This window comes from Passer domesticus, chromosome 5 (assembly GCF_036417665.1).
Source record: "Passer domesticus isolate bPasDom1 chromosome 5, bPasDom1.hap1, whole genome shotgun sequence".
Classification (NCBI taxonomy): Eukaryota; Metazoa; Chordata; class Aves; order Passeriformes; family Passeridae; genus Passer; species Passer domesticus.
In genome coordinates, this window is record NC_087478.1 from 55628612 (window position 1) to 55652986 (window position 24375).

General features: G+C 40.1%; 1 protein-coding gene across 28 annotated transcripts in view; it reads left to right on the forward strand.

Moving 5' to 3' along the window:
- ABCC9 (ATP binding cassette subfamily C member 9) overlaps positions 1-24375 on the forward strand; it is a 69502-nt gene that overhangs the window by 40913 nt on the left and 4214 nt on the right. For 24 of the 28 annotated variants that reach the window (XM_064420650.1, XM_064420642.1, XM_064420645.1 and 21 more), the window contains 18 exons: positions 1103-1204; positions 2572-2656; positions 3134-3214; positions 4139-4276; positions 4857-4982; positions 5600-5696; positions 6659-6906; positions 7809-7957; positions 8747-8816; positions 9619-9776; positions 11846-11938; positions 14546-14648; positions 16870-16971; positions 19706-19826; positions 20796-20926; positions 21508-21586; positions 23944-24052; positions 24255-24358. In XM_064420650.1, coding sequence (XP_064276720.1) covers positions 1103-1204; positions 2572-2656; positions 3134-3214; positions 4139-4276; positions 4857-4982; positions 5600-5696; positions 6659-6906; positions 7809-7957; positions 8747-8816; positions 9619-9776; positions 11846-11938; positions 14546-14648; positions 16870-16971; positions 19706-19826; positions 20796-20926; positions 21508-21586; positions 23944-24052; positions 24255-24358 — 2096 coding nt within the window. Of the gene's footprint in view, positions 1-1102; positions 1205-2571; positions 2657-3133; positions 3215-4138; positions 4277-4856; positions 4983-5599; positions 5697-6658; positions 6907-7808; positions 7958-8746; positions 8817-9618; positions 9777-11845; positions 11939-14545; positions 14649-16869; positions 16972-18908; positions 18962-19705; positions 19827-19933; positions 20110-20795; positions 20929-21507; positions 21587-23943; positions 24053-24254; positions 24359-24375 lie in introns of those variants that run through there. The other 4 variants (XM_064420640.1, XR_010362571.1, XR_010362572.1 and 1 more) reach the window with 4 other exon arrangements.

Sequence of the window (24375 nt, forward strand, 5' to 3'; positions counted from 1 at the left end):
TGGAGCCTAAAGAAAAGATGGAGAGAAACTCTTTACAAAAGCCTGGAGTGATAGAACAAGGGGAATGGCTTCACACTGACAGAGAGCAGGTTTAGATTGGATATTAGAAAAAAATTCTTAATTGTATGTGTAGTGAGGCCCTGGCACAGACTGCTCAGAAGCTGTGGCTGTCCTATCCCTGGAAGCTGTGGCTGCCCCATCCCTGGAAGTGTTCAAGGCCAGGTTGGATGGGGCTTTGAGCAAGCTGAGCTAGTAGAAGGTGTTCCTGCTCATGAATGGGGTTGGAACAAGATGATCTTTAAGGTCCCTTCCAACCCAGGCCATTCCATGATTCTATGATAAGTGTTCAGATCCATGAGCTGGTACCAATTCACACCTCCTTCCTCACATCGCCTTGGGCATCTCAGAAAAATTTCTGAAATTACATGACCATTTTTGCTGCTGTACCTTGGCAAAACAGACAGAAGTAAAGAACATTCATGCCCCTATTGACAAATGTCATTAGGCATTCAGACACATTTAAATTATGTCTAATAAATCCTTGGGAGGCTACTGTGATTTCTTCTCAGTCTGTATTAAACTGCCCTCTTTTCCAATATAATTGAGGATCTAATAAACTGAAAGGAAAAAAAGTATTCATTGAGAAACAAGTATTTTATATGTGTGGCCACATAAAAGAATCTCACACTTCAGAAAGCAGCAAGTCAAATATGCCAGTGCCATTTGAAGAGTGCCTTTTCTCTCTGTGTTTTCATGTTAAAGAACATAATGCCAAATAACTATTCCGGTGAGAATTTAATATTTCTAGTATCATTTATAATTTCCATTTGGATTTGAATTGCAATTACTAGATTGAAGTAGGTACCAGCCTTTTATAGTAGAATGGAATGCAACCTGGAGTGTCGATTTTGCCATCAGGGGAGACAGTGGGTGCTGTTCTAACAAAAGCATAGAATTTAAAACTCTTCCCTTCTTTTTGTTTTACTTATGTGTTCCCCTGTGTTTTTCTGAATGTACATTCATGAAATTAACTTTAAAAAAACTGATTATCAAACATTTTATAGTGAGGGCTTTGTTTCTTACTAAAACTGTCTGTCTGCAGTAGGAACAGGTACTCTGTGGCTTACGCAGCTCAGAAGCCATGGCTGCTCAATGCCACCGTGGAGGAGAACATCATCTTTGGCAGCCCTTTTAATAAGCAAAGGTAAATATCCACCTCCTTGCAAAAACACCTGGCAGCTCCTTTTAAAGAGGGGGTTTTGGCATCTTCTGGAGGAAGTTTGTAGATTCTGGAAAATATCAATCAGTGCATGCTAAACCTGTGGTGGATTTAGCTGACCTGACTTAGTTCATCTCAGAGGAAGGTTTCTGGTTTAAGCCAGGATGCTCCTCTAACCAGAGCACGTGTCTAAAATGTTTGTGAGAAATCCCACAGTGGAAGTGGGTCTCCATAGAATACAGCTGAACCCATATGTGTCATTTCCAAGGTAAGATGAATCCCATCTCTGGAGACTATTTCTTTTGTTTAATGGAGCCCAAGGTTGCCAAAGGACTCTGGAAACAGGGATTCTCGGCATGTTTCCACTGAGTTTACGTGCTAATCCTGCTGTGATCAGTTATTGGAGCAGCCACTTTCCAAAAACAGCATTTATGAACATGGGATGCCTCCAGGGAATGGCCTTAATTCTTCCTTTGGAAATACAGGAGAAGGAAGTACGAAAGCTGAGGTGCACAGCTTCTGTTGTGCCTACCCAGCACCTGCTTCTTCCATCCTTCTGAAAGGGCAATTAACAAAAGTGAAAAGTGACTGGACTTAATGAAAACAAATTGCTGATGTTTTCAAAGGCAACACTCTCTCTGTTTTCAGTACTGAAAATACACCCAGTTCCTCTCAGTCTGTGCTAAGATGTATGACTCCCGTCTGACTTGATAAAGCCTAACCATGACCACATGCCTTGAAATCCAGAAAAGCACCAAAATTTCAGGGACCAGATTCTGTATTGATGGATACAGTCACTGTATCCATCAGATTGTTTCACTAGCTTCAAAGGGGCAAGGCTGAGTTTCATCATCTGATCCTAGCTGCTCATCAGCAGATCACTGCTACAGACCCAGAAATCTCACAAAAAAAATTTCAGCATTTTACAAGTGGTTTGCTGGTTCTGGTAAGACCAGAAGCACTGTAATGACCCTTTATCCTATAACATCACTCCAAAGAAAATGAAGAGGCACTTAAAGGGGGAAGACTAAAAACTCAATGGAAAATGCCTTCAAACACTCTGGAGTCTAACAAAACAACTCCATGATAGGGAGGAATGTACTCAATAATTTACATAATTTAAAAGTAGTCTTGCCAATAAAAGCTTCTAATAAAGATGTAATTTTTTTACAATGCTTCATTTAGAATGCTCTAGGATTATTTCTCAATAATCATTTTGCCCAACTTATTTTTGCAATTATCCATCCATCACAGAGCACTAAAAACTTTGTGGTGTTGTCTACCTGGAGGTTTTTGTGTTAGCAGAGTGAGTGGCTGGGTAAACAATTGCAATGACCATGTTGTTTTTCCAGATACAAGGCTGTTACAGATGCCTGTTCTCTGCAGCCTGATATTGACTTACTGCCATTTGGTGACCAGACAGAAATTGGAGAAAGGGTAAATAATGTGAATGCTTTAATCTCTGCTTGGCCTTTGTATTAAGAAGACACTCCCTGATGTCACTCAGACAGTTCTAGTCTGTATTGGGCTGCCAGACTGGTAAATAATTGTAATTCATGAAGGGTTACTACCCAAAAAAGTTGAAATCTCTTCTGCTTCTTCAGCTATTTCTCAAATGGGATTTCTTGACCAAAGTCTCCCATATTTTGCTTGCAGAATTTGATATTGGTATTGGTTATACTTTCAATTGAAAAAGCCTAGTGTGCTCAGAGCAGCTCCTCATAATTTACACTTACCCATGAATAAAACCTTTCCTTATACAAGGACTGTGCTTGTTTATCAATATAATTAGCATTTTAATGGAGTTTTTTATTTACTATAAATCCTATAATTGTAAAAAAAAAATCACATTTCCAAAGGCCTGTCATAATGTGTATTCAAAGATGCCTATTTCTGATCCATTTGAATCATTAGGGGATTAATTTAAGTGGAGGCCAACGACAGAGAATCTGTGTAGCTCGAGCACTCTACCAGAATACCAACATTGTCTTCTTGGTAAGATTTTTCTTTTTCGCATGGAGCGTGCAAAGTTAGTAATAAAACTGTGATTCCATATATTTAGTTTATATTTAGAAGACCTATGGGGACTTGTATTCAACTCCAAAACCAAACTACAAAGAGGCAGCATCAAAACATCCTGGGAGACTGATGAACTTGGGAAGTCCTGCACAGATTTACACTGGAAGAGTGGAACAGATTGTCTTAACTCCTTCTTGCTCTCATTGGTGGCCTACTGTCAGCACAGTCCCACAGAAATCAGCAGGATTTCTGATAAGGAGCTGTAATGAACAGTCTGAGGGCTCAGCACTCTCCTGCAGAGTGCTGTGGAGTTGGACAGCCTTTCCCTTCTCTGATATTACTTTCAAGGCATATTAAGAATTTCAGGAGGTTCATAAAGGGGCTGTTTGAGCCTCTTCAAAATTAAGGAGAGACTTCTCGAAGAAAAAGTTCTTACATATTGATATCCTTATGTGAATGGTGCCTTATTTCCAGCTACACTCACAGTACAGACCAAGCATGTCTGTAGTTTAGTTTGGAGGAAATCAGAAGAGTTGCTAACTCTGCTTTAATTTTCCTGTGCCAGTTTCACACCAAAATTGGGCCCAAGTTTGGCTTTGGATCCTGGCATTTTCAAATTTGGATGGGAAATTTCAGTTCTGGTGTTCCTGCACTCTGTCAGTGAGGCACCAGCACTACCACATAGCCAGACACAAGAAATGATACTGAGTCCATTCCTGTGAACTGAAAAGCAGTGGATTCCAGTTCACTGGAGCACAGCCCTCTGACTGGGTCCTAGTCACTAGAGAGAGATGAAACATCAGTAAAGACAGGTGCTTCCTATTTTAAAAATATTATTTTAGGAAAAAACCTCACTTTTGTATCCTGTTCTAACATTTTTTCAATTTGATGTGGTTGCAGGATGACCCATTCTCTGCACTGGACATTCACTTAAGTGATCACTTAATGCAGGAGGGAATTTTGAAGTTTCTGCAAGAAGATAAGAGGACTCTTGTTCTGGTGACACATAAATTACAATATCTGCCACATGCTGACTGGGTAAGAGAAGAGGTACCAGGGAAAATTTTGCTAGGGATAATTGCCAGAAGCAGGCATCAGGATGTTATTGAGAAATTGAAAAATTCCCAGCAGAGTTGAAGTTTTATTCAGAGGCTTGCTACTCCAAGCAGTCTTGGCAATTCGTGAAGTTAACCATAACATTTAATGGGATTATTGCTTTTCTCTGCAATAGAGTCCCTCCTTAATTCCATATGCCATATGGCTAACTGCCACTTTAACTAACGCAGATTTTATAGTGGAATAACTGTTTTATTTTTTCATTATTTAAGTAGAGGTTTTTTTGTTCATTAAAAAGCCTGGAGAATTTTGTTTTAATTGCAACTGTCTATCCCTTCTTTTCAATGCTTTTTACATGTGCAGGAATGCATGACTTATACAAGTTTCAGTTTATGAGCTGTGCCAGCAAACTTACAAAGATATTAATAAAATATTGAATAAAATATTGAATGAAGACAGAAATTTGCATAATGGTATTGTCACTAATGAGACATATCTTGTAGGATCCAGGTCAGTGATTATGGTATCTGTGTTGTTGATTGCTGGGTACTTTCTGCCCTAGATCATAGCAATGAAGGATGGAATGGTGCTTAGAGAAGGGACCCTAAAGGATATCCAAAACAAGGACGTTGAGCTATATGAACACTGGAAAACTCTGATGAATCGCCAAGATCAAGAGTTGGAAAAGGTAAACAGAGCATTTAGGCAAGGATGACTTTTCTACAAAGAAATATTTGTCATTCAATTTGAAAAAAACCCAAACCATGTCTAAAGCACGTTTTCAACTTGACTTTATGGCAAAACCACAAGATCTATAAGGAGTTTTAGGGGCTGGAATAGATTGTCCAGGAAGTGTGTGTTATGTCCATCATGGATGGTTTGTAAGCACATCTTAGCCAAGAAACCCTTGGAAATGTGGTGCACAACTGATCCTTTGGTTGGGCAAGGATTGGACCCAGAAACTTCCTGTGGTGTCTCTTATCCTTTTATTCTGTTATTGCCATGAACATTTAGGATTCTCTAAAGACTATTTTTGAAGTTTTTACCATTCCAGAAGAGAGGGAATAAAAGAATGGCAGAGAGAGGGAAAGAAGTGGGCAAAGCTGAATTCTCTGAAATTTAAATTGAAAAATACTGTTTTTCCATTCTGTAAGTTAAATGATCCATATAAAGTCTCTTTGAGATTACTGCAAGTACTACTATAATTGGTTCACAGCTAAGCTCTAAAATTAATAAACTATCTCTCAAATGAATAAAATATATTACTAGTTAATAATAATAATAATGATAACCTAATTATTTCAGGATATGGAAGCTGACCAGACAACTCTTGAGAGAAAAACCCTTAGAAGGGCCATGTACCCCAGAGAATCCAAGTCACAACTGGAAGATGAAGATGAAGGTTTGTTTTACAATTTCATTTTATTTAATACTATTTTTCATTGCCTTTCCACTTTAATAGCTGGCAGTTCTTAGCAGCAAAGTGTGACGCTGTTGATGACACTTGGTAATAATAGTGGAAAGCCCAAAATTTTGCAGGGCTTACAAATAGTGGAAAGCCCAATATTTTGCAGGGTTTACAATAAGACACATTCAAAACATTATCCATATATTTCCCTAAACATCATGCAGAGATAAGGGTGTATCAAAACAAGTTAATATCTTTACTAACTCACAGTGCCTGGAGTTATTGAGGGATGAGATAGAAGTACAAAAACATAAAAAATTGTAAAGAAAACGAAATGAGGTAGTTGTCAAGAACATGTGAACATTTCCCTTCTTGGGGAAATTTCCATTCTGCAGGGCTGTGAGATATATATTCTTATTATCTGGGATAAAAAAAATTAAATTTCATGTTTATACACCTCTGAAATATGTATTTTCCATAGCAGGAGTCTTCTACCATTTGTGTTTCAATAGCATGTGATCAATTATCAATTTAGTACTCTTGACTGAAGGGAAAATTGAACTTTTTCATACAAACAGATGATGAAGAGTCTGGATGGAAAGGTTTGGAGGGTTTTCTAAAATCTTCCAAATTGCTCTGCTGACTGTATAATAAAAGCTGATGAACAGGTTGGGAAAGACTCTAAATAATAAGTAGTGAAGACTTGGTTTATAGAAACTTTTTCATATCAAAAGTGTGACAAGTCAAAGACTGGCAAACTATAGAGTAGCTTAAAGAGCACAGGGGAAGTCTTATGAAAATATGTCTGAAGTGTTTGCTGTTCTTAAATGACAAATTAAATTTTGACTTTAAAATTTAAATTCAAAGCAGAAGGAAAAAAAGCCAAACAAATCTGGTAAAACAAGGTATAGTTATTATTGAATCCATGCTAACTTGATCAAATGTCTGAGTCACAGAAGAGGAAGAGGAAGAAGATGAAGATGATAACATGTCAACTGTCTTGAGGCTCAGGACAAAGATGCCATGGAAAACCTGTTGGAGATATCTAACCTCTGGAGGATTTTTCTTGCTCTTTCTGATGATTTTCTCCAAGCTGTTGAAACACTCAGTTATTGTGGCCATAGATTACTGGCTTGCTACGTGGACATCCATGGACAATACAAACAAAGACAGGAATGCTGATGAGGATAAGAGCACAGAGAAGGTGAGCCAGATATTGGAGCCTGACAGGGAAAAAAATGAAAGAAAACATGTTCTCAAGTAATTTTTTGCTGTTCATCTAGAAGCCGGTTGGATTGAAATGGCAGGTAGATTATTATACAGGATGGATGGATTCTTTATGTTAATATAAGGCAATTCAAATTTTATCAATATTTTTGACCACTCAGCACTGAAACAGAAGAATATTTGAGGGTAGAAAAATAATTGACCTTTCCAAGTAAGGAGCCTTATACTAAACTTTTCTGGATTTTACAACTGGTGTTCTAAGTCAATGACCCACTTTCCTAAGTACTGACTATCAAGTAGTGTCCTGCCAGGAAAAAAAATAAAAATTGAAGTCTTCAATTGTTCTGCTTAAGTACAATGTGCTTATATCTGTAAATTTGACTCAAGTACAATATCTCATGGAATCCACTTACTAGGTTTTCAGAAGGCTTAAATGTGCTATAACCCTGGCAGATCAGTTCAGTGTTTCCTCTGTGAATTTCATAATGCTTGAACTTACTAAAGTGGAACTTTCCAACATCTCTCAAATGCCTTAATTCTTGAGAGGTTCTACTCAGTTTCCCTAAGTTTCTTGGCTAGCAATCCTTTCTTTTTGTCCACATAATCAGTCTTCACAGTTACATTTCAAGGTCTTGAGGGGTACAATAGTGTGAGGGATCTTAGACCTGCCAGAACTTCTAATTATGTGGACTTAATGAATTACAGTTCCATCACTGCAGTTCCATCATATATCTTGTATTTCCCAAAGGTGATATACAATTATGTAATACAAGAGATATGATACAGTGGCTGATGGGCACCAGGTACCTTGGGAAATTCCTAGAAGAAAAGAAAAACGGATGTTTATTTCTAGCATTGATGTATTTGTCATTCCATTAGACTTATCATGTAGCTGTCTTCAGCATTCTTTCTGGAGCTGGGATTGTCCTTTGCCTCATCACATCCCTGACTGTGGAGTGGATGGGCCTCACAGCAGCCAAGAACCTACATCACAATCTCCTCAACAAGATCATTCTTGGACCAATCAGGTACAGCAAAAATTATGTCCCTGAAAAGCTATATGGTCAAAATCTGTCCTCTTCATAGCTGCAAGGGTACTCCCAGGAAAAGCTCTTGAATTTGATCTGTTTCCTTCATGCCCTCAAAAAGGGAAAATAATTAGTGAGCTAACAATAGGGGGAAAACATTCCATGAGAGAACATATGAAATTTTGCCCCTGTTTTTTATCTGGCTGAAAGATTTCAGAAAGCTGGAAACCCTTTCAGGCCCTTTCAGGGCCCCCTTTCAGGGGGCTCAAGGACAGCTCTGAGGGCAGTTCAGGCTCCAGGGCACCCAGCTCCAGCTCTGAGCAGTGGCCATGGTGTCAAACCATGTGGGCACCAAAGCTTCTTCTGTGCATGATACCCAGGGTCTCACAGGCAGCAGAATGGCCAAAGGATGCCTGATTAACAAATAAATTTATCACAGTGCTTCCATGAAACATCTGAGGTTGGTGCCCATTAGAAGGAGGCTGAGCAGCATCCAGGAACAGGCTGTGATCTTTGGAAGGGATCTTAAATCCTGATGGAGCAAGAAGGAAAGATCAGGACACAAGACAGCAGGGTTTTGGAAGAGGAGACAATTTTTTTTTTCAGGGGAAAGTGCCAAAAGAAGCATTTAGATAGTCAGGATGCAGATAAGATGATCTGGTATGTTATTCTTTATTGCTTGGTTTTAGACAATGGCTGTACACAACTCTGTGTTCTGTCTGACTGGACTTTAAATCCAAACCTGGAATTCCTCTACAGGTTACTTTTTGGTTTTAATTTGTCCAACAGGTTCTTCGACATGACTCCACTGGGGCTAATTCTGAATCGCTTCTCTGCTGATACAAATATCATTGATCAGGTAGATGTATCAATATGTTCTGTTCTATTGTCCTGACTCTGCAAATTTTCATGTAGATCCTGAATAAGTTGATGTAGTAAAATATTCAGTAGAGAAAGGCATAGCAAAACCAGGCTCTGAGAATGACGATAGGGACACTCAAAAAGTACATGTTTGTAGTAATGAGGGCAAGTAACCTTTAAAATAATTATAGTGGGAGGTGGTGGCTCTTAATTTCTTCATATGCAGAGTGATTGATTCTGTTGGAAGATCTGGATTAAGAAAACATCAGATTTTGGACTCGAAACAGGAAACATAGTAGAATATAACAACTTTGAATATATGGGAGTAGGTGTGACAAATAAATGTTCCACCATGGCTGGCAGAACTTATGAATCTAGAGCATTCAGGGAGAGGAAGAGCTTTCACTATGTGCATTAAAATTTTTGGATGAACAATAATCCTGAATGTAAGGTTGATGGGAATATGGAATAAAAAATTATGAGACTCTGAGACAGAGCACTACTTCTCTAAATATCTGACATGTCAAAAACTATTTTCTCTTCCTTGCCTGCTATATAAATGATGTAGAAATGGCTCCTATTTCCTCATGATCTTTGAAACTCTGACGTTTAGAAAACAAAAAACTACTGACTCATTTTTTAACTCCTGCACATTTGGCTATGAGACCCACAGAAACAGAAAGACTCCTGATATTAGGATAATATCAATGAGTGGTATTATTTCATTTTTCTTATAGGAAAAGGTGTATAGTGGTGATACCAGGGAATTTTCCTAATGGATATTTTTCATTTCCCTCTAGCACATCCCTCCCACACTGGAGTCTCTGACCAGATCCACCTTGCTGTGCCTGTCAGCCATTGGGATGATCTCCTATGCCACTCCATGGTTCCTTGTGGCTCTCGTGCCCCTGGGCATAGCATTTTATTTCATCCAGAAATACTTCAGGGTTGCTTCCAAGTACGTATTAAAGAACCGTCTTGAAAGTTTCCTCCATGAAATATTGTGCATAAGAACTGCGGTGGAATGTGAGATTGTAGGAGCTAAAAAAGGGGGAAATGGCCATGGCATCCTGCTTTTGATCCTGAGGCATGAGTTTGAGACATGCACTGGGGAATATTTCCAACTGACCTGGCTATAAATGGGGTATTTGGGGAAGTAACAACAACTGAATGCATTTTTTTTTTGGCTCTAGAGTGAGATGATTGTGAAGTCTGTTAATCAGCTGAGCTTGCATCTGATTAAAACTCCGCCTTGACATTTGAGCATTAGTAGAGAATAGAAAATAATTCCCTGGATTAACATCAATCATGGCTTTTCCTTCATATTGGGGAAAAAAGCTCCACAGGAAGTAATTTCCACTGTAAAGTGTTCCATATTCAGGGTGGTTTGGCTGGGTGTAAAGAGTGCAGTTTTTTCAGCAAAAATGACAGTCATGCTTCTGGTGCTAATTTTATTGTAGAATTTCATAAAACATCTACAGGAAGCCATTTGAAGTTTTTTTCTTAAATTCAATCCCTTAGTCTTTTGTTATCAGCCAGAATCTTCCAAGATTTATTTAGAAGAAAACTCTATAATCAGAATTCACAAATTCAGAAATGTTTAAATCTGAAATAAGTTGCTTAACTTCTCTGAGATTTTTCAGAAACCTTGTTCTTGCCCACCAAACCTCCAAAATGAAGCTGTGTGTGGCAGTACACCAGATCTCAAGGTGGCTGACAAATCAGGAGACCTGGTTTTCACTCTCAAATTATTCTGTTAAATTAAACTCTTTTAAATCACTTGAGATGTGACTTGTGTTCTTTTGATGGACAAGAGAAATGAAAACATCCCATTTATTTCCCTAAAAATTAGTTTTGGGAAATTTAGGATAAAGGAATAGCTTCAGCCAATGTTTGTAACTCACTTGCATGCAGTCCTTTGCAGGCGTATAAGCCTCACAATTTTTAGAAATGCAAATATTTACAGTATTTCTTGTAGCACTTTGACTCTTTGTTGTATTTTCCATTACATCTTTCAAAAACTTCTGTGTATTTTCCATCATAAATTTGAAAGAAATTTATCATCAAACCATCAGCAGCAAATTCAGTTCTACATGCTGCAACTTTCAGCAACATTAAGCAGTTGTTTCTCCTAGCCTATCTAATAGAGTGTGCAAAATTCGTAGGATTTTGATAACAAGTTTTAATCTCTAATGAGCTGGACTTTCTTCTGTTTGTACAACTGGCTGCTATGCCAATGGCAGAGTGTTACAGAAAGATGTATTTTTTTTCCTGTGGTTTGGAAAATGTTCCTCTTTTAAAAGACTGGAACTTTTTGGACTTAAATATTGTTGCTCCATGCAGGTCTTGGAAGTGCCATTGCTGAGTAATTAGGGAAATTTATCACTCTTATTATTTCTGTGTCAGTGCTGTCTTTGCTACAACCAATGTTAACAGCGCAAAGAGAAGATCTGCTATCATCTGAAATGTTTTACTTTCAGCATGTTGTGGTACTTCCAGATATGAAAAATGAGGCCAGGTTTATGTGGAAATACAGCTTTTTTTTGTTAGGCCAGCTGTTGTCATAAAATATATAAACTTCCTGATACACAGACCCTATTATATACCTGACCTAAGAGTCGCAAATAACATGCTATAAAGTTTAAAATCAATGGTTTTGAATTTAATTTTATTTTATTAATATAGCAGAATGTGTGAGAATAAAACATAATGAGGATCTGTCTAAAATGGATAGCAGGTTTTTATCCAGCAGAGACATGATAATGTCATTATTCCTGGGGGGCAAATAGAAGCTTAAGTGACCAAACGTAGATGGAGAGGGCAGCAGGGAGATGATTCAAAGGCTTCTGTGGCTAAAAAAGGAATGCTATATTCCCATGCCAGTGTCTTTCTGTACTATAGAAATTTTGTGTGATCCTGAAAAGAATATGTGCAATACATAAAGTGTCTGTTCTTGTCATCTATGCAGCAAAATTTCTACAGACAGAAATGTTTGCATTGTAATGGGCATGTTTTTTGTACTCCCAGGGACCTCCAGGAACTTGATGACAGCACCCAGCTCCCTCTGCTGTGTCACTTCTCGGAGACAGCTGAAGGCCTTACCACCATCAGAGCATTCGGGTAAAATTTGGAAAATAAATTATTAGAGGGAGGCTTGAGGGTCAAGCTGGCCTGTTCAGCTTCCTTGAAGCATGTCTGAGGGCAAACTGTTGAATTTGAAGAACTTTATTAAGCTATTTAGAAAAAAAAATGGATTTTTTTCCTGTTGCTATGCCTCTTAAACATTTTGCATATTTTCAGTAACACATGTATTGGTGTTCCACTGAATTAAAGATGATTACATTTTTAGGATATGCTATTTAAACTTTTAATGAGTCTATTTTAACTATGCCTTTAACTCGGACAGCAGGGAGCTCTATTTTGTCAAGCAGGCAGAGGCATTTCCCTTTCAAACCCCCTGAAATATGCAAGTGTCCCTGAATCAGTTCTGTGTTTAACCCACTACCCAAGCAAGGAGACATCATTATGGCACTCTCCAACTGAAAGGCAGCGTGCAACTTGAGAGAGTTTCCAAGAAAACTGCAGCAGAACAGAACTTGATTTTAATATTGTAAAACCTCCCTTTGTTAATCAAAACTGAAAAATCAATTCTGTAGGATCCAAAAAGTTTTGCAAGCTTTTCATGCATACATTTTCTCTCTACTACCTGAAATATAGGCCAAACTCTCCTATGTTCACTCCATTATGGTGATGACTGTCAAAGTGCCAGTTTGGGTTTTTTTCCCAGTAAGTGCACCTTTCACCCATTCTGCACTGTGTAGAATTCCAAACCAGAGCAGATTCCACTGCAATAACATTTCTACGCCTATTTGATCAGCTTAAGGCTGTTTCTTCACATCAAGCTAAGCTTTAGGACCTGAGCTATTAGCACAGTGTTGTAGGCCTGTGGAAGTACAAGCAAAAATACTGTTGTGTTGTAGAGGTGTGACCCAGTGGTCAACAGGAAATGCTTTAACTAGCTTTATCAACAGAATGATGTATTGAAACAGGAAGTCATCACTGGGGCCTGATGCTGATGTATGCTGAGTACTTCTCAAGAGGTTCAGAGTGGCCTTTTATCACCTGAGGAAAGTTAGGAACCTGCAGTTATCTCCTGAGGACCATGAAGGAGCTTAGCACTTTCTAAGTGGTTCGGTTCTTTTTTGCATCACAAAAAAGTAATGTGGTATTGGATGGCAGAGAGCAAAAGGCAACCAAGGGTACCACAACAATTGAGTTTTTCAGGATTTCTGGTGCTAATAGAAGCCATTTCATTTCCCTGCCTGTACTCCACAGACCACCAAACCTGAAGTCTCCTGCATTTATTGTCTGCAAGTTTCTATTTACTGCTGGTCCTGTTAGTCATTCTCTGCAGTTTGGGTTCAGTATGTTCCAGGATAAAACTGAGCAGCTCCTCACATAACTTACCAGAAAGCAGTACAGTTGGATCAGAGAGCAATCTCAGTGACCTTTGCTGCTCGTCGTCTGACAGGATAAAGTCTGAAAGTGCCCAGAAAATGAGCTGAATGTGGATGAAAATACAGATTGAGCATGTCAGATTTTCCATTAGGAGAGCAGGAGTTTTGCTGCCAGGAAAGCAGATGAGCAGAGTAGTTGGTGCAGCCTTGTTCCTCCCCACATCGTTACTGTTGCCAGTTGTTGTGGGGAGGTTGCTTGTCATGTTTACAAGATGTGCAGAGGGAAATAAAATATCTGCAGGAAATAGCAGGGAAAAAAGGAAGTTTCTGGAAGAACAGGCATTAGAGGTGCTTTACAGCAGGGCCCTGAGAATTTGGAATGGAAGATAAAACAGACACTGAGCTGCTGACTGAAGTATAGCTGGTTTAATCAAGTGAGGGTATTCACCAGACAATAGAATATGGTTTCCAACAAAATGGTTTCCAGATGACTGTGCAAGGCACCATGAATTTAATACACTAGCACCAATGGAGATTTCCGCCTGCCCTCCCAAATGTACCTCGGCTTTTCAGCACTATGCCATCCTTGCACTGTTTTTTAAATGTGATGGGCATTGTGTGGAGGAGAGGGGAACAATGGCAGTGGAGGTAACACCACTCATTTTTTTAATTTAGAGGTGATCTAAAGCTCTCCCTGATTGGATATCCCCAGTTGTTTAGGCAACATGTGACTGGCTGTGAAAACAGCTAGGCTGAGTGGCTGAAACGTTTGATTTACAGATTGCTCTACATCCATATTAGTTGAAACTTTAGGGATGTCACCCCTATTGAAGAGCCCTGCAGCTGGCCAGGTAACTTCTGAAATCAGATTTAAGCTGACAGGTGAGCCCTCTGCCCTTGCTAGTGTCCTGTGAGGAGGAGCTGAGAGGCCACAGCAGCACTCACCTGTGGGAGGAGCGGACTACAATCCACAGCTATAAAAAGTGGATCAGCTCAGGGAAACAAAAGCCATCCCAGCACCCTGGCATTGCAATCTCTTTGAGGGGACACTCTCTGGTCCAAACCCTAGTCCAACAGAATTGCTTGTCAAACAAATTCCCGACTCCATGTGTCGCTCTGGCTATGGGGAGCTGTGGCAGCAGATGTGCGTTCTTAGGAAAGAGCAAAAAGTTTTGCACTGGGGGGAGGGAAGGCAGAGCAGAGTTAATGCTTCACCCTTTTGTGTGTGAGTGCGTAATGTATTGTAACATAACAACTTTGGTCTCGGCAGGCACGAAGCCAGATTTAAACAACGTATGCTGGAACTGACGGACACGAACAACATTGCCTACTTATTTCTGTCAGCTGCCAACAGATGGCTGGAGGTCAGGACGGTATGTTCAGTTTTGTCCCAGGCATGGTTTTGAAACCTTGGAAGCAAACAGAGACTTTGCCTGATGCAGAGAAGATAATAATGAGTATTAATCTCACGAGGAGATTCTATACACAGTTCCTTAAAATAGATCAGGATTGTTATGTTAAACCCAGAGGGTTTTTTCAGCTTTCTTGGCCAGAAGTAAGAAAATACAAGTCTGCCTCATCTTCTGCTGCTGTGCTGTCTAGCATCTGAAGGGAGTGCAAGAACAAACATTTACATAACTTGAAACAAGACTTTCTCTACTACTGTGCAGCATCCACAGACCTGCTACTGCAGAAACTGCTTTCAAGGCAGAATGTGGCTTTTCAGTGGCTTTATGAACTGTGCCATCCTTCTGCCAGGGCTGTTTTAGGCACACTGATCTCCCAGGTCTTGAAGTATCTCTCCAGAAGCAGGGTTAATCCCACAGCTGTAAGCTAAACCCTTGCAGGGCCATACTGTTTGTAGTTTTATTGTTTGATATCATGAAAGATAGAAGAACTAGACTCCAGAAAGAAAATTACACCAGGGCACAATGCAGCCACTGATGGTTACATAGGTTCCTGGGTTTTGTGGGGGCTCTCTGTGAGGGACTTTCCTGATCTGTGAAGCAAGAAGAGGCAAGCAAAGTAACTGTGATTCCCTTTATTCATCTGAAACAGAAAGAGCAGTGGCCTGATTCTGCTGGACATAAATAGCAACAGGCATGGTTAATCCTCACATCAAAGGCTGTATACTCACCTTCTTTTCCTGTTGGAGCAATGAAGTTATTCTCCATTTTTTATGATGGCAAAGCTTTCCTTTGTGCTTGAAGCTGTCAGCTTCTTACAGCATCCAAGATCAGCTGAAATTGCTTCCAGATCTAAGACAGATAAACACAGCAACAGCCAATCCTGGAATAAGCCTGTTAATGTCTCACAGTCTTAGACTTGCTTACATGCAGAATGAATTTGGTCCAAGAATACACTTGCCTCATCAGAGCATTAGAAATAATGTGGTCTTGCCAAGGAATAGTTGATCCAGCTCTGCCTAATGGCACAGTGGACTAAGATCACCAAAAAGTTTGTGGGATTTAATAGCAGCTGTTAAGTCCTGTCATAGCAGATGATGGAGACTCAAGACCATTATGCTGCATAGGTGTGAGTCACAGAATCCCAGAATGACAGAATGATTTGGGTTGGGAGGAACATTAAAGCCCATTCAGTTCCAACCCCTGCCATGGGCAGGGACACCTTCCACTAGCCCAGGTTTCTCAGATCCCCATCCAGCCTGGCCTTTTAGAGATGACGCAGCCGCAGCTTCTCTGGTCAACCTGTGTCAGGGCCTCACCATCCTCACAGGGAAGAATTTCTTCCTCATAGCCAATCTAACTCTCCCCTCTGTCAGTTTGAATCCATTCTCCCCTAAAATTTGAGTCTGTATTCTGCTGATCATTTTTTAGACAGATGAACAAGGCAGTCCTCATTTCAAATCTCAGAAGGAGAGATTCCTGACATGGTATTATCAGACAGAAGGAGAAAAATGACTGGGAAATATGATCCAAAGTAAATGAATGCAGGCAGCAATGGCAGAGTGGGAATACTAACTATATCTCATTAAACAGCACTTTGACTCCACGAGATGACATGTGGCATATACTTCAAAGCTGAGGTAAACATCAAGAAAATGGGTTCCAGGTCCTGCAAAGCTTCTGCCAATAAAACATGGGCATAACCTCTACAAATTCTACCAAAAGCCTTCCTGGACTTTGTGAAGTCAGTGATGCTTCCTTTTTTGAGGAGGCAGACCCATAGTTGAGAAGACCTGAAGGAGAGTGGAGAGAGTGGATTTTATTTGTTTTAATGGTGGGAATTACACAGTGGGGTCATTGTTATATCCTTCTCATGATTTTTTTTTTTAATATGCTCATTAGATTTTTTGATCCCTGCTCCTTTTGAGGTTGACACCATGGAATGCCCTAGCCCAAATGAATTTGCAGCAATTACTGGCCTATTTCATTAGTGTTCAGCAAGTTGCTTTGAGTATTTCAGTTTGGGCATCACAACCACGACCTCTTCCAGGGGAAAAAAAACAAACCAAGATTAAGGGCTAGGTGTCATTATATAAATAATTCTTGGTAAAGCAGAACTGCTCTACAGGTAAAGAAATGATCTGGTTGTTGCATTTTTTCCTTTTTGTCGCCCTGTCTCTCCTTCCAGGATTATCTGGGTGCTTGTATTGTCCTGACTGCTGCTGTCACTTCCATCACCGAAGGGCCACACTCAGGGTTCGTGGGGCTGGGTCTCCTGTATGCCCTGACGGTACGTGCCAAGGCCAAGTATAAGAACTTCCAGACCAACACGTTAATTTTATAATATTTTTATGTGTACACTGTCATCTCCTGGCTTTCTTAATCTTGAAAAAAAAGAAACCTGCAAATAATGGACTTGAGCCAAAGTTGAGAGAGTTCAGGGCAACTTGGACTTGCTTCAGGTTTTATGAGCCAATTAAAAAAACATAACCATTCCCAGGCCCTGCGTGCTCCCAAGTGGAGCAGGAAAATTAAAAATGCGTAAGAGGACCTGCTGTGCACTGTTTTGTACAACACAGTGCTGTTTCCACCTCTACATGGTAAAACCTGCCAGGAAATACAGATTGCCATCATCTGGGTAATCTTTAACCAAAGATGAAACAAAAAAATTGCTGAAGAAACAGAATTACCGGTTTTGCCCTTGGAGGGAAATTACTGAGATGCCCAAGATTGTCCATGCAATTATGAATGGATTTGGGGATTGGGACATTTGTGGGCATGGTTCATCATGCTAGGTAGCAGTAGGAATGCAGAGGAGATGAATTTAGGGATGACAAGGTTGTGGTAGTCCAGTAGCTGGTTCATTCTGCCCCTGTCATTAGTAGTGAGGAGAAGGAACAGTATTTTAGTGTACCTGGCTGCAAGAGAGGCTAAGTATTCATCATGAGCACAGAGTGAATGACAATCACCACAGACAGTAGAAGTATTCATGAATTAAGCCCAAGAGTTGGGACAAAATATTACTGAATGAACCATGAGAGTGGGGACAAAGGCATGGTGATAGTGGCTGGAAGAACTTTTGAAACCATGACTGGCATGGCAAAAATCTGTCTGCTTTGAAGCACTGGTTTGAGGAAGGGATAAAGGTGTGGGTGTAACCCTGAGATCTGGCTTTGCATGTAAATGCTGGTGAGCCCATGGCTACAACACGAAGTTTTCAGCAGCTGCCTTAGGGTGACCTTAGATCCTCTCGGTGCTGCTGTTGCAACAGTGTCTGCCAACAACTAAGAATCAGTCCCAGCACTTCAGCTTCACTCTGAAAACGTTCCTGGTAATGCTGCTTCATTAGCAGGGATCTGAAAGTACTAGGATGTCTGCATCATCCTTGACTTCTTTGTTTTTAGCCTGTGTTTGCAAACAGTTCATTGGTGTGAAATAGGCACATCCTGGTAAGCTGGATTGTGGTAAGCTATGTGGTAAGCTATGTCTATAGGCACATCCTGGTAAGCTATGTCTAGCCTGGCATAGTTTGTTTTTTTTTTAATAATTACTCTTTGCAGCTGAGAGAGGGCTGATTTTTGGACCTAGATGAGAGGACACTGTTTGTACTGAGGTTGTGTTTACAGTGAACATTCTGAATTTATTCTCTCCTCTTTTATAAACACTGCTAACTCCTTTGCATAACTGTGATGAAGCCTGAGGTAATGGGCAGAGTTTTTGGGTATCAGGCTGTGTTATCAAATCTGCCAGATCTAGGATAGCAGCCTGCCACTGCAAGCAGTAGTTCTGCAGCATTTTGCTTGTCTGCAAACTTTCCCATTTCTGTAACTTCCTAACTTAAAAGCTGGACACCAAATAAGCAAGTATCTGAACATAAAGGTGAGAATACCCCATCAAGAACTCTATTTTAAGAACAAAGCAAGCAGCCAAGTCCTCTAAATTAATCACAGTTTTTACTAAATCTTATTGAAAATCATTTACTGTTTGCTTACTGCATCAGTATTAGGTTAGTGGTAAAGAAGTGAGACTAGGTGATTTATTCTTTATAAAATCCATATTTGGCACTCACCAGAAAAAATGGCAAAGCCTTTCTCTGAATACGTTTGTGCATAGGGTGTGTTTATTTTTAAGTTTCTAAAACTTCATTCAGGTACATAAAATATCTCAAGTTTTAAAGGTTCTTGGCAGTCAGCTCTTCCTAATAAGATTAGTTCTTCTTTTTTACAGAAGCATCCAAATACAGACTTAGGAAACAGATTTACAATTTTCAGCCTTAAACAGTAAGTCCTGCCTAGAAAAGAGTTTTTCTAAGCTACTGAGTATTGTTAGAGAACTAATAATCAACTATTATCTACTAAAAATAATACCTTTACTATTGATTTAACTATTGATCAAATCCTTTTTATTACAAATGAGAATAAAAACCAAGAAGGAAATATTGCTGAACTGATAGCACTTTTTTCCCTCATATATTTCTATGCTAAAAACTTCTCATACTTTCCACAGAGAGAAATGGATTTTCTAAATATGTAGAAATGAAATTATCATAAAGTCTTTTCAATATATTTGCAAATTGTGAACTTTCTTAATCTTTAGCTGCAGTTTTTGAAAGATTAGAATATACAAAATATAAAATATTTCCAAACAGCATTTTCAATTTTGATTATTTTCTGTGTTTGTGTGCTTAAAGAAGACACCTTTCAGTGCTTATTATTAGATGTTGAAAACAAGAGATTCCCTCAATCAGTCAGAGTTTAGGTAAAACTTTTCCACACTTCTCCTTCAAAAAACAAGGATGAGAATACCAAGTACCAAATTGGGCTTAGGGCTAATTGTGTTGGAGTATGACTGGCTTCTTATGGATTTGATGCTGTTGCATTGAGTCTTGAACTGCTGTTATGTTAAAGAGACCCACTTTGTTGAGTCAGGCCAAGGATTTTCGTAAATGTATCCAACCTGTATTTCCAGATGGGTACATGAACACAAAGAAGGCTGAACCCTGTCCTTTTCATTTTGTGATGCAGATAACCAACTACTTGAACTGGGTAGTGAGGAATCTGGCTGATCTGGAAGTGCAGATGGGTGCAGTAAAAAAAGTACACAGCTTCCTGAACATGGAGTCAGAGAACTACGAAGGCTACCTGGGTATTGCTCTTAATCTTTTTGGGGCTTTATATGGTCATGTGAAAGAATGGTAGACTTGGTAGTGCAAAATGTTCACACCTCTCTGGTCAAAATCTGTTCTCACTGAGTTGTAGGAACTGCCCCTGGTGTGAGTGACAAGGATAGCTAAAAGAAGCCATGAAAATATGTTGTTCATGCTAGTCAACATGAAAAAAAATCCCATCAAATGCCAGGGAGACACAGCAGGACTCTGTACTACAATCAAAATGACCACAGTTATAGATGAGATGAGCAAAACATCCATGTAAGTCATTTAGAAAACAAAAATAAGGATAAAAATTAGAAATGTCACATGTTTCAAAATCTCTGATTTTTCTAGCAGACGGGGACTAAAGATAGGGCCACATTGGCAAGCAGACCTCAGCAACTCTTCTCTGAGATGTACATTGGAATTTGTGCTCCATAAACTTCAAATTGGCCTTGATTGCTATTTCACAAGTGGTTGAAGTGCAAGAAATGGCTCATAGGTCAAGAGGCTTCCGTGGAAAGCCAAGCTCCTTAGTCCAGAGACAAAACCTGCTGTGTATTCACAAATCAGGATGAAAACAAGAGCTGTGATAATGTCAACAGCTCACACTGTGTGGCAGTAACAACTTCCTTCCTCAAGCTGCCCTTCCTGTGCTGGTCACTGACCCAAAGCCACACTAACACTGCCCTGACACCGCATTCTCTCATCCTTTGGCTTCTCCCTCTTGCAGTACCAAGAGACACTTTAGTATCTGCCCTCTCTCCCTACGTGTGGAGATCTGGAAGCCAAGTGCCTGCCAGGCAGTTCCCACCTCAGCCTCCCCTTGACAGGGAACTGGAGAGCTGTATCTCCAGTGACTTAAAGGAAGGTGCCCAGGCAGGAGAGGGGGGGAAGGGTGACTGTTGTAAAGGGTGACCCTTTGGCAGCACTCATTTCAGTTTGTTTTTTTGTAACTATTTCAGATCCCTCTCAAGTCCCCAAAGACTGGCCCCAGGAGGGGGAAATCAAAATTGAAAATTTGTGTGTTCGCTATGAAAACAACCTGAAGCCTGTTCTGAAGCATGTGAAAGCCTATATCAAGCCAGGACAAAAGGTACCACGTCCAGCAATTGCCCATCATCCTAAATGTGGTGCAGATCCTTCATTACTGAGCCTTCCTTTCTAAAGTGCCAGAAGAAAAAGATTAACAACTTGCATTGGCAGATACATATACTTACAGTCCTCTCTGAGGTCCCTGGGCACAGATCAAGAACTTACACTGATAAAAGCTTGTTCTTGGCTGGGAGCAATTTTTCTTCTGACTATCCCATGTCTTTCCAAGTCCATTTTCCTTGTATAAAAGTAAGTCTAAATTGCAGACATATTAGAAGGACATCAGACTGAACTGGGTAAAAACACAAGAGTATCTCACATTTCAGCATACAGTGTCATTGGCATCCATGTCAAAATGCTGAAATGCTCATGGGACAAGTCCTTGTGATGAGGGGCAGAAAAAGGGAATGTGCTCTCTGTGCTGTTTTGTGTTTTCCCTGGTGTGCCACCTGCCATTGTGAAGGACCTTTTTACTCACCAGTAGCACAATCCAGTGCAGCTTTCCCAAAAGAACCACAGGTGTAAATAAGGAGTAAGTGAGTAAGTATTCTGTGAGTAAGTGATGTCCTCCATTTTTTGCAGGTTGGGATCTGTGGTCGCACTGGTAGTGGCAAGTCCTCCCTGTCCTTGGCGTTCTTCAGAATGGTGGACATTTTTGATGGTCAGTTTTCCCTGGAATATGTTGTCACTCCTCAACTGCTCCCCCCTTATTTCTTCAGAAGAACCAAGGAGCATTTTTGATAGTTTATAACCTGGTTCTCTGTCTCAGAAGATATTTGATTAGAAGTATTATACCTAATCCCTCAAAGTGCCCTATTGTGAATAGTACTTGGTTCTCCCAGGAAATGTTATGCACAGATTATATTTCTAATTAAAAAAAAGAAAATTGCATATGGTCTGACAAAACAAGATGCAATTTTTGTGACAGGACAAAAAAAATATGTAACTCTCTGAAGTGTCTAAGTGTTTGCCTAAAGAATAACTGCATTAACTTATTATAGCTGTCAAAATATTAGCAGAATAGAAACTAGAACTCAACAAGTCCATTCCCTTGATTTTTTAATTTTATTTTATTGTGCTTTTGCACATCTGCAGCAGAATCTGACTCAAGGATTGGAAAGATAATGCCATGTTTTCACTTCTGCAGCATTTACCTGTCTCAGCTAATTGGCATGGACTGCTTTTCAGCCTTTATAATACAGATACATGTGTGCTGTTGAGGGAATATAGAAAACTACTAGAAATACATCTTTTTGTTTCAAAGATTTCCATGTTTCTAATTTAGCCTTTGTGCACGGAATGTTTGCCAGGGAAAGCCCAGTAGGATGTGGGAGGATAAGTGAATCTGATGCAGCTAATACTTGCTTTTGTTGTGGTTCTGTGCCTATACCTGTCTATGGTCACAGGCTTCTGATTCATGACCATGATTTCTGGATATATAAATATTGCAAAGAAATAATAACCATGCTTACGTCCAGCTTGAAGTTTCCTTCTACTTAATTCTTCTTTCTGTATATTTTCTTTGTCTTCTTCTCCTGTATCCCTGAGTTTTCCCAGTGGGAACATCTAAGCCTTTTCTAATCAAGCTCTGTTTATCCTTTGTGCACATCCCTGTCCCAGCTGGACCCATATTTGGCCTCCATGCTGGTCTACTTCTGGGTGGGGCCCTGACTCTAATGAAAGTTACATAATAAGATTTTGAGTAACTTTATTAGAGCCAAAAATTCATTTCTGCTGTTCCTTAGGTCTTCATTATCTCCTTAAATTTTTATTTGTCCTATTTCATTTTCCTACTTCTGCTTTGTTCTTCAGTGTTTCCCGTCTCTTGCCCGATGTTCAAACAACTTCTCATTCCTCTTGTGTCTCACTTGACCAGCCCTCAATCCTTTCCCAATTTCCCAACTCCTCTCAAATTTACTTTTCCCTTAGATCCTCTCATCTCCTCTTTTCCTTGAGCACTCTGGCTTCTACCAAATATGCATTTCCCTATTCCTCAGGCGTGCCATATTAATTTTTCCCTCCTTATTCTACCTCATCTTCTTCTAACCCACCCTAACGTCCTTGTTTGTGAAGAAAAGGAATTGCTTAAGTTTATGCAACTACCAATGTCCCAAGCAGAAGTCCTATAACCTGATTTGGATTTTCTTGAAGAGTGAAAATAATTGGACTTTGCACCTTACAGATAAAAACTTGATTATTCTAGCCATATAGTAAAAGCATAAAATTACAATATTAGAAGTAGTCCAGCTAGGAGGGCAATGAAATCTTCCACTGGAACAGGGTCACAGGGAACAACCTACAAAATGCAGTATCATGACAATGGGAATGACAGAAGTGACACATGTACAAAGCTCTGAATATCCATGTGCCTGCCAGTTCACGATTAAGTTCTCACTCTTGGGAGAGAGAACTGATGAAATGAATGTTAGGTGCAAGGAGTGCAGCTGCCTAGTGAAGCAATCCACATAAAAACTGCAGAAGTGCCTGATGGAAATAGCCTTTACCATATCCTCATTCAGTTTGCCTTGGCCCATCCCTTTCCTGTCACCTCCAACCCCCAGTATACATAAATGTATTGTGCAAAAGAAATTGTGCTCCTTCTCAAAGGAAATATCTTCAGCAACTGTTGAATTCAAGGGGAACAAAGAAAGGCACAGCAACATAAGCTGCTCTTGTTCTTGGTCTGTTTGGCTGTAATTGACCCATAATAAATTATCCTTCTGGTGCTATCATTAGTCACACAGAAAGGAAGACATGTAATTTCCTTTTAGGGAGGGCGGAGGGAAGAAAAAGGAAAAGAACAAGGTGGCAGTGTCACTAACAAACTGGGACATCCCTGGCTTGTGTGATAGATACATTCACCTTCCCTGTGTGTATGACAGTGCTGAGAGCTTGCAGAGACAGCGTCCCATCATCTAGAGACCAGCCCAGAGGGGCTGTTCCACCTTTCCACCTGCTACCTGTGGATCACATGCTTTGTGCAATTCCCTCATGTGTTCTTTGTGTTGTTTGACACAGGAAGGATAGTGATTGATGGGATAGACATCAGCAAATTGCCTCTTCACACGCTCCGGTCCCGGCTCTCCATCATTCTCCAGGACCCAATCCTGTTCAGTGGCTCCATCCGGTAGGTGTATGCCATCAGGGGGTGGCAGCCAGCATTGCACAGCCTGCCTGTCATGGGAGCTGCGGGACAGGCGAGGAACCTTCCTAGATCAGTCCAATCCATCTGCACAGCCTGCTGAGCAACACACAATGCCAAGGTGTAAATTTGAAGAAACCTGAAAGTAATTGCAGTAACAAGATTCCTGTTATGGTTTTCTTTGCAGCTTTAATTTGGATCCCGAATGCAAGTGCACTGATGACAGACTCTGGGAAGCTCTGGAGATTGCTCAGTTGAAGAACATGGTCAAGTCATTGCCAGGAGGCCTTGGTATGTCTGAACCAATC